This window comes from Anopheles funestus, chromosome 3RL (assembly GCF_943734845.2).
Source record: "Anopheles funestus chromosome 3RL, idAnoFuneDA-416_04, whole genome shotgun sequence".
In the NCBI taxonomy this organism is placed as follows: Eukaryota; Metazoa; Arthropoda; class Insecta; order Diptera; family Culicidae; genus Anopheles; species Anopheles funestus.
The window spans coordinates 13797439-13807646 of record NC_064599.1 but is presented as its reverse complement, the minus strand read 5'-3'; the positions used below and the strand labels follow the sequence as shown (position 1 = coordinate 13807646).

Genomic DNA, 10208 nt, shown 5'->3' with positions numbered 1-10208 from the left:
AGGTCATTGCGTGACGCGTTTCCACTTCGGCAACTCGAGTATGTGTCCATTCGATTGATAAATCGTGAAGTTTCTTGCGATGGTGTTGTTTCACCGTTCTGCTATCTGCAAAAAAAATCTTTTCCAATCAATTCAACCGAAAAGATTTGGTTTTTTTTTGGGTGTGTGTGGCTTTCAGTAAACCACCTGGCGGCTCCATTGATGGTGGTGACAAAAACATGTTTCTTTCCATAGGTCAATGCCTACATTCTTACTTTACGTAGCAATCGTACAAATCAAGCGTGACAAACAATTTTATTTAAATGGTGGTTATAAAGCGGTAGAATCAATTGAACGTTCTTTTAAATTTATTGGTTGAGTTCAACAATTTAATTACATATTACGTATCGTTTGAGTGTTCCCTTTAGTAAATTTTAAAATGTTGTTCAACTGATCTGCGTGGAAAATATTAAAAAGCTTTTAACTTCATTTTCACCATGAATGAATATCATTGATTTCTCTGAAATGTTTTGTTACAAATAACATTGAATTTGACAAAAAGAAGTTCCTGAATGAACTTAAAAAAAAATCGATTCTGTTGCTGCTCGACACCCTATCACAACGCAACGAAATGTTACTCTTTCGGTGAAATACTATCACTCTTCCCTCGGCTGTAAGTACGCGAACCACTCAACATACGATCAATCTTGTCGATGAAGCTCTGCTTCGATTTCCGCTTCCCCGTGAGCACCTCACGGCACAGCTCAAGGAATGCTTCCGCCACCTGGTACACATGTTCGGCGGCTGATATTTCGAAGAATTTGCACTCAAAGTCTTTCGCCAATATTTCACCCTCGTCCGTGCTGACCTGCCGAAGATGCACCATGTCAACCTTATTGCCCACTAGCGCGACAGGCATATCACCGGCCAGTTCTTCCTTCGCTTTACGTATGAAATTGAAGGAATCGCGATCTGTTATTGAATAGACGAGCAGTAAACCGTCCGCCCACTGTACGGTTTCGGAGCTTGCAGTTAACGAAAGGGCTTCGGCATTTTCTTCGATCTTGAAAGAAAAACAGTTAAATAATTTATGTTTTATCAATGTACGAAAAAGCTAAATAAATTATCTGTTTATATATTATCCAAGAAATGATTTGAATTTAAAGCAAACACAAAATGGTTGGAAATGTCATCTTAATTTTCGTTCGTTGGAGAATTGAATGCAACTGGACTGTCAGCTTCCTGCTCGGGTGGTGCACTCGGCGGTACGATTGTTCGCGAATGAAAGGCCAATCCCAAGGGATCTTGTAATAGCATTGGTTTCGTGCATCGGGCCAACACTGACGCATCCGGCCCGGCAATTGTTTTCGTGCTGCGCTGGAAACTTCCGTCCGCTAGCGCGTAATTGGTCGTTTCTCGAATAGCGAACGTACCCGCTAGATTCGGACCTTTCAACATTTCGTCCACCGTGCGCTTTGGATTCGGAATTGTAAACGTGTCACCGCCGGATTTCTTGCTTCTTCCATCGCCATGTACAATTGGACTGCTTTGTGCAAGTGTCGGTTCGAAAGATCGGTCCAAATTGGACCTGTCCACCTTGCGATCAATTATCTGCGTTCGATTCGAAACTTCGTACGATGTATCGCCCAGTGTTGTATCCGTGAGCACCGTATAGTCGTCCACCTCACCACTCGCTTCCGCCATGTAACTATCAAGATTTGTGATTTCACGCCATCCCGGTGGTGGTACGAACGATGGATCGCCAGCTGAGGCAAGATTTGTTGCGCTTTTGAAACTCGCATCAGCATTCAGTCGAGTTTCCTGCTCCGTGGAGGAACTTGGCGGTGCAAAGTTCCCGTTGTGAATAGTGCTGGGCTCATTCGTAGAAGTTTGCGGCCTTTGAGACCGGTCTGACATCGTCGTCCGGGTCGACCGGCCAGAAGAACAATGAACTTTCGCTTCTTGAGACTCGATTTGTAGTAGCACTCGTTCCAACCGCTCTCGTATTGGTAATAATGATTGCAGCAACACCTCTGGCCCTCCATCATCGCCGGCTATTGCTTGGTAGAGTGTACTCGAGAGGGTAATTATCGTTCCCATCAATCCTTGCTCTAATTGCTCATTCGATGGTACGCCAGATAACCCAACCCGAGAGGCAATTTCTTGCTCGCCGCCTAGCTTCGCGTCACTCTCCATTGAACCGCCGGGCGATGTGTAGTCACACAAAGACAGTAAACTTGAGCACGAGATTGACAGATTGGCAGAACACAAAGTTACCAAGCGCCATGGAAACTATGATGTGCTTGATGAGACTGCTAGGATGCTTATTTTCCTCTGTTCGTGTCAGCTACCGGGCATGGCATGGAGTGCTTCGATAAGTTTGCAGGAACGTTCTTCCGGGTGAGATACCTGCTTACATGAAGTTTCGAAACCCATTATAAAGGATAGCTGCCCTATTCGATATTACCTTTGGGCATGTATCCCATATCTCACACAGGACCGCTTCACCATCGACCATGATTTCGTATTTATGCCGGTTCTCTGAAGCCAGGCCAACAAGGAAACAATTGAAAAGAAGCCTCATTAGAGTTTGTTCTTGGAAATAATTTACAACAGACTATTTTCGTTTTTAGTTACCTGCCTGGTGGTCGTACTCTCCTATGTAGCGTTTGGTGAGAAATCGTACTGTTAAGGCTGCAAAAAAAGAAAAAGATTATGCAACGAGAATTAGACAACGTAATAATGCCATTTCTAATCAAATATTTAAATAAGCAAACTTCTGTTGATATAACTGATCACACTAAACGCTTGCTCAAATTTGACTTCGAAGTCTATAAAATAGAATCTAGAGAGAAAAACTAGCATATAAAAGGCAATAAAAAGGCACACTTGACACCGTTGTCCTTAAATTGCATTGGTGCTGTACAGATCTTTTAAATATTTTCTATCCCTTTCTTACTACATCATTAATTCAAAGATGAAATACACAAAAAAAACCCAATATCTTAATACACGAAGAAAAAGAAATTTCATACGAAAAAGTCCTAATTCACCTGTTAAGCTAATACATAACGAAAACCTTGAGAAAAGCTTTGAATCAGAAATTCATAACTGCGTTTTTCTCCTTCTTTACTCAAAGACGAAATCAAGCAGCAAACATCAAGCGGAATCCAAATAACCTGCTGGCAAATTCTTGCATTGCCCCACCATGATTCGCATAATTCAATGAGCCAATTACCGGTAACACAGCCACTAGCGAAAATGATAATGATGTGTACGGCATTAAGGAACCAACCCCGAAAAAGAACCGAAACTGATGAGATGAAGCATTTCCATCAAGCCAATCGGTTCGACTGTCGTTCTTTGCACTGTTACGCAAATAATGTATAAATCGAAGGCGAATTTTTGCATGTTTGAATCACGAATCAGCGGAATGGCACACGGACATTCGTTCGGGGTTTTTTTTGGATTTTTTTTGGGTTTTTTTTCGCCATGTTTGCGGTGCTATCGTTTTAATAGAGATCAAACTGATTGGCTGTGCAGGACGAGTACTATTCTTCAAGTATGATCCATTTACCAAGAAGAGCCTCTGAAGAGGATTGGTTGGAGCAAGACGTGATTTTAACTAGCGTATTTTCTTTCTATTATACCGCATTTCGCTGAGGCTAACAGGTAATTGAATATATATTAATGAATGTTCTGTAACGATGTTGTGGTTTTTTTTGTAGAATGTCCTTTTGCTGTTTTAGTAACAAACATGCAAAACGAATTAAGCTTAACCAATTAGCTTCAAAATAATTCTTATTTGCCCTAAATCTTTTAACGTAATAGCTATGGAGATATGTTTTTCAATTTGAGCATCCACCTCAACGATTATTGAAATCTATCTGTAAAACTTTAAATTCGAACTTCACCTTAATTTCTCTTCTAAAAAATAAAAGGAGTCCAAACATAACCATAAACCACCAGCAAATTAATGTGCCGAAAAGACCGTACAAGCGTCTGTAGAATATTTCTACGGCAGGTGAAAGACTTCATGATGATGAAGGAAGCGTTAAATTAATAACGCACAGCATCAGATGCAGCTGTCGATCTCATTCGTCACATCGCTCTGACATGATGTTGCAGGCGCCTGTCAGCATGTTTAGTTTGACTGCCTTCCAAGAACGACCGTCGGGAAAATGAAACACTACCAGACAACATTCCCATTGAACCTGTTGTAACCTCACGCGGAAACCTATCCCTTCTCGAACACAGGCAATCAACACACAACCCCGCCCTGAGGTTAATGGACGTTTTATAGTGTGAGGGTAATATTGTCGTATTTGTGGAGCCATAAATTTACGACTCTTTTACCATTTGGACAAACCGAAGAAACCGGTGTCATTTATGAAACGATCTGCTCCATAAATGAAAATGTAAGTATGAGACGAATGTGACGCCTGTTTCTAGTGACATGATTGTCAAATTATGTGCCAACGCTGTACGCATATAATTCAGCACCAATCAAGTGGAGGAAGCGGAAAGAAAAAAAAACCCTTCCAAATTAACGCATCAACACTTTTGGGTACCAATAAACAGATGATTTTTGTCTGGTAGATCGTAAATTTGTCACATTCCATGAAGAAAGTCGCGATATGGTTTGCGATATTGGTTCTTCCAATTAGCTTGAGCGGAAACCTCCTATAAATAAGCGGTTTGTTCTGAACAAATAAACATTTTCATATGTATACAGCATCAACGCTCATTATTATTCGTACAACAATCATCTTCTTCTGACGCTCTTTTAAAATTAATTCATCTCTACACACACGCCATACTACCGACCGGACGCCTTCTGCATTTGGAAAGATTTTCATTTCACGCCTGTACTCTCTCGACTGCTCAGCGTTCAGCTCAACCGTAGTAGATGAATCGTTTAGGTGTGAGATATTTTCGGATCAAACATTTATCATTGGATGAGATCCGCGGTGACCGTGAACAGCGTACAGGGTTTAAGGAGACGAAACATATCGCCTTGAGTTCGGTTGTTGAACGTTCAAATCTGTCCAGAAGGTGATGATTGAAAGCCTGGGTCAAGAAAGTTATAGTCCATATTGAATATTACCATCTCGCACAGCGAGACGATATGCAGGTGTTTTATTTTTGCCTTCAAGCTAGCCGCACAAACCGTATCGGGCACATTGTTGTTAGTGTTGCTGAAGCTGTGTGGTTTAACTTCGAAGCAAATTCCTTCACTGTGAAGATGAAAACTAACCATCAGTGAACAAGAACACACAAAAATGAGAAACGTACAAGAGCTCGTAAGATACGTAACATACCATTGACGCCTGTTTGAAACCTTTGGCCAGTTGGGAAACATTGAACGGAATGTAAATTCTAATGGTTAAGGAGCAAACGGCCGTAAACGAGACAGTAATTGACGGGATCGGTAAGCAAGGTGACAGCTGAACGATAGACTAATTTCTTGGACAGCTGTAAACGATTCGTTCGGTGACGTCTAAATACCAGGACTTCGTCATTGCTTACGTACTTTGCTCATGTACCACTTTCACCGATCGGATGATTAGGGTACTTGATCTCTTTATCCAACAATTCTTGTAACTGATCACTTAAACAGAAATCCGATCTATTCAAGATACATATTTTTTTATTTCAAAAAAAAATTGTCCTTTTGAAAAAAAAGGAAATAAGCAATAGAGCTTATTATTTATTAGACCTAGAAATTCAAATCACTCCACTTATATTAAACAACAAAGCAGCTAAATATCACAACACTTACCACTTTTCCCAACACACGGTGCTCCAATGACCGCCACCTTGATTTCCGCCAAGTAGGACTTTTTCCTTCTAATACCCCTGGTGGTCATGATGAACTAATCCAAACACCTAAACCTTCATATAACAAGTACAAATCGGAACCGATATTCCAGGTAGGTAGGTGTCCGGTGGTGGTATACCCAAAGTTCGGTTGCGTTCGGTCGGTTTGATTTTCTACGACCCACAAATACCGGGACGGCGGACGAAGGGACAGAGTCGGTTGGCTCCCTTCGTTCCAATAAACAGGTTTGTGGCTTTGCAACCAGCAGCAATCAGTTGTTGTTTAATGAAGCATTAAATGTATTAACCTCAGCATGCAAACAATGGCACAAACACACCCTTTAACGGTGACAATAGCCTGAGTGTGAGCGTCGGAATCTTCACCGGCGTATATACACTCTGCGGTTCACTCACTTGCGCCATCCACAATACCAGCACGCGCTATTTCACTCCCGTCATCCGTGCAGCACGCGAATTGTAGCCGAAAGGAAATTCGTTTTCATTTTCGCCTGTGTGTTTATGTTGCAGTGTTGATTTTCCCGTACTATTTGAGGGGGGCGGCGAGAAAAGAGGGATTTTCCGTCACACACACACCAACACACTCACAGACATACACACACACACGTTAGCCGTGGCTTTGCTGACTTTGTTTGGTGTTTGATTTTATTTCTCCGGTTCCCCGTTTGGCACCACGCATTCAACCCGGGTGTTCCTGGTTTTTCTCTGGTTTTAATTTTTGCCAAAGTGTGCAACCATTTTCACACCGTTGTTTTCACTCCGCCAAACCGCACGGAACGAAGCTGATTTCCACATCACCGCGCATCACCAGCATGAAAATTTAATTGTTTTACACTCATCCCCCAGCGGTTCCACAGCGGGGGTACACATTGTGCGGAATAGTGCACGCGGGTGGAAGAAAGAAAAAAAAAACGGCACGGAAACATGCCATATACCCAAATACTACGAGAATTTCCGTCTGGCCTCCAGGGCTGCTACGTTCACAATCGTTTCGCACACAAATAAACTGACCGGAAAATAACCATTGCGGTGCGAACGAATTGCGAGAGTGCGTAATGCTGTCACCGGATGTGTACCTTAATTTTATGCACGATTCTGGGTTTCGGTGCCATTGACACAGCAAATTTCATACGTCCTGCTGCACATTTCGCTTTCCTACACCCTCTTCCACGCGCACAACACAAACTTAAATTCAACCGGAAATCGCGCACAATATTCACTTTCCCCAAAACGCACAACGCGTTCCACTTCACGCGTTGGAATCGGTTTTCCAATTAGTCTACTCTGTCAACAGTCGATCGTCGAATCAACAGCTATTTGCTCATGTTTGTTGCGATGTATGTGATGCTGGTTTTTTGCTTCCCTCTTCTAGTTTGGGCATTGTGTGCCAACTAGAATTTCTACCACACTAACCACTCTTTGCTCATTTCCAATCAATGCTGATTGTTTTCCATAACTATTGTGGATGAAAAATTAAGTACAAATGTAAAACAAATACGCGATCGCCACCAAACTGATGTGCACGGTAAGGTAGTTTCTTGTGTTCCCCAAAAGATCATGCGTCTTTCTTCGGTAGGTGAAAATTCACCACTACTGAGAACGATCGTGCTGAGCGTATCTTTCCACTTTGGCCGTGATCTCGCAGTTGCTCAGAGTTGCTCACAGTGGAGTACCGAAATTGTTAAGATCGGTCAAATTTAAAGGTAAAATAGTTCTTTCTTTTGTTTTTCATTTTTTATGTAAGAAAAATGTATGTTTTTCAACGAATCAAAATTTGAAATAATCAGGGCGCCCTGAATGTCGATTTCTTCTTCTATCTGATACACCGATATAGAACGTAAACCTTTTAAATAAGTTTTAAAAACACCGTATTTTATTTTACGACTGTTTTCCTAAGAGTCTTCAGAAGAGGCCGCTCATTAGCCATGAAGCTACAAAAATGAGCTGATACGATCATCTTCAAATGATGTCTTTGCTAAATTTAGCAAGAGATCAAGAAAATACCTATCAGAAAAAAAATTTACTCATATCTTAATATTTCATATGCAGCAAACCAAAAAGGAAAAACACTTGAACACAACACACCTACCACACCTTATCAACACCATTATTGCCTCGCCTCCGTTACGATCGAACGCGATCGCATGAGAGTGAAACATTTAAAAATAACTACACTATGGGTTCGTCATTGGCCATTTGTTTTTGGTGCATGCATCGCGAAACGCAACCATCTGGATAGGCAAACGAGAATAAACTGGCCGCGTGGGAAATGAAACTGCCCGGCCAGGTCACCGCCATGTCTTTAGAGATGATAAACAGTAAAACAAGAACAACAACCCAAGGTAAATTACTTTAGTGTTAAGATGCCACGCATCGTTTCATCGGACCCGAGGTAGGAGGAAAATCTGAACCTGGCTGAGTGTGTGTTTGAACTACTGGGTAAAGATGGCCGTCGGATCAGCCTCCAGAGCGCGCTATTTATCGTGTTTATTTTCACTACGGCCACCGTGAACGTGAAGCGCAGTCGTGCGTCGAAACATGCTCGTACGTCGAAATAGAAATTCCTTCAGTGCTCCATTATTGTTCGCCTTGTTAAGGCGAACGGGGAAAAAAGGTGATTTATTTTGATGCTTTTACAATGCAGGTGGTGGTGGTGAATTTGAGCTAATTATTAGTTGATCGCTGAAGGTCGAAGCATTGTTGAATGATTAGGGGTGAGAGTAAACAGTTTCCATGATCTGAAGAAATGAGATTGTTTGTAGTCCCTATTCGACTAAGCTTATGCCGTTGGTTTAAACGAAAGAAACATAATTCCTGGAAGGAAACAATGAAGTAAAGAAACCCCATAAAGGATGTGAAAAAAAGTTGACCTCTTTACTCTTGATTTGCAACCCTCAATCGAAATTGTTGTTTTCGATTTTCTTCTCTACGCCACAAAAAAAAAACACGACATTGTTTATTCCAAAGTCACAAATCAACCAATCATCGGAGTCAATCAATACTATGGCTACGATTCCTTCCCTTGGACGAACCATTCCATTATCTTGCAGACGAGCAAAATGGTGGAGCTCTATTTGCGTTTGAATTCATTTGTGGATCATAAATCACTTTTCACATTTTGCTTTGTTGCATGCTTTCCCAAAGAACGGTTGCGGTTTGTGGTGTTCGGAACTTCGTGTTCCATCACGAACCCCGTACAACTGTTCATAACTATTTTGTACCGGCAAGGATCTGCTGGGTTTCTCTACTCGTTTTCTGTTTCTGCCTTCTTATTTGAAATTTGTCCACCACTTCTGAAGCCCAAACGATCAAATCTATAGAAATCGAAACTGTTCAACCACAGACCATGGATATTTGTTATGTGCAGCATGTACATTTTAAGTGGAAAATGTAGGCAAACCAAAGAAGAAGAAAAAAAAAACAGCATTGCACCAGCACACCAAGGTTCGAATCAAATGAATGATCGGGCGAAAAGAACTCGCTGCCGAATAACCATAACTGGTAATACAAGACTGGACTTTGCTCAAAGGTACCACCAGATGGGGAAGGTAGAAAATGAAAAATGGTCTTTCATTTTGTGAAAATCGTGGGTTTTCTTCCCTTTCTCCCTGTGCCCTTACCTATTGCCGGTACAATACCGAATCCTAATGCCGGAGGTGCTAGCTGAAGCAAAAACAATTAAGTTTGTCGGTTTATTCGATGCAGGGAGTGTTAAGATGGCACGTTTAGCAAAAGAACCCAAGAAAACCAACGTATTGTACCATTAACCACAAACTGAAACTTTGCAATAAGAAGCACTTTGTCAAACGCTGCCACAGGGAAGGAACGCTGAGTAATTATTTACACTTCGACTGTGCGTCGTACGAACGTCCGGAACAAACGAATCTGGTCGTTGAGCGGTTCTGGGAAACTTTACTTCCATCGACGGATTTTGTTATCTTTGCTTTGCTTTTGTATCGGAGGATATGGTTGAATTTGTCGCCGGAAATCTTGCCAGTGTGGTAGTATCCGTCTACTTGCGAACTACTATTACAACAAATGACAGTGTTTGTTGAAGAACGTTGCAAGAATAGCTTAGTAAAGCCAGTTGCTTGGTTCAGAGCAGCAAATTGTCAAGCAATCACTTACTTACGTACAGCAATGAATTGGAAGGCGCTATCTGGGTTGTTTCTAAGAAGTGCGTACTTTCAGTCGTTTGCGAGGAGCTTCAATACTTTTTCGGAAAAAAACATCAACAAATTAGATGAAATCATTGACATGGACTTACGAGAACTCTTGAATATTTGTGTTTGATGATATTTAATTAACGAAACAGAACATAAATTTAGTTTTTTTTTTGCTCGGTTAGAACGGCCTGGCCGTATCAAGACTTATATTACCATGTAGCAGGA

The 10208-nt window shown here is 41.5% G+C and overlaps 1 protein-coding gene across 3 annotated transcripts; it reads right to left on the bottom strand.

The window, feature by feature from the left end:
* Positions 1-275: 275 nt before the first annotated feature.
* Positions 276-7512, bottom strand: LOC125769990 (ras-like protein family member 11B). 3 transcript variants are annotated; one of them, XM_049439116.1, is made up of 5 exons: positions 5301-5421; positions 5087-5216; positions 2617-2673; positions 2447-2520; positions 276-1042 (listed from the first exon to the last, which is right to left on the bottom strand). In XM_049439116.1, the coding sequence occupies exons 4-5, from the start codon at positions 2495-2497 to the stop codon at positions 614-616; spliced, it is 480 nt and encodes a 159-aa protein (XP_049295073.1). In that variant the 5' UTR covers positions 2498-2520; positions 2617-2673; positions 5087-5216; positions 5301-5421; the 3' UTR covers positions 276-613. The 3 variants fall into 3 exon arrangements, with proteins under 3 accessions (XP_049295073.1, XP_049295071.1, XP_049295072.1); XM_049439114.1 differs by lacking the exons at positions 5087-5216; positions 5301-5421 and adding an exon at positions 5762-7512; XM_049439115.1 differs by having other exon boundaries at positions 5087-5422.
* Positions 7513-10208: the final 2696 nt, after the last annotated feature.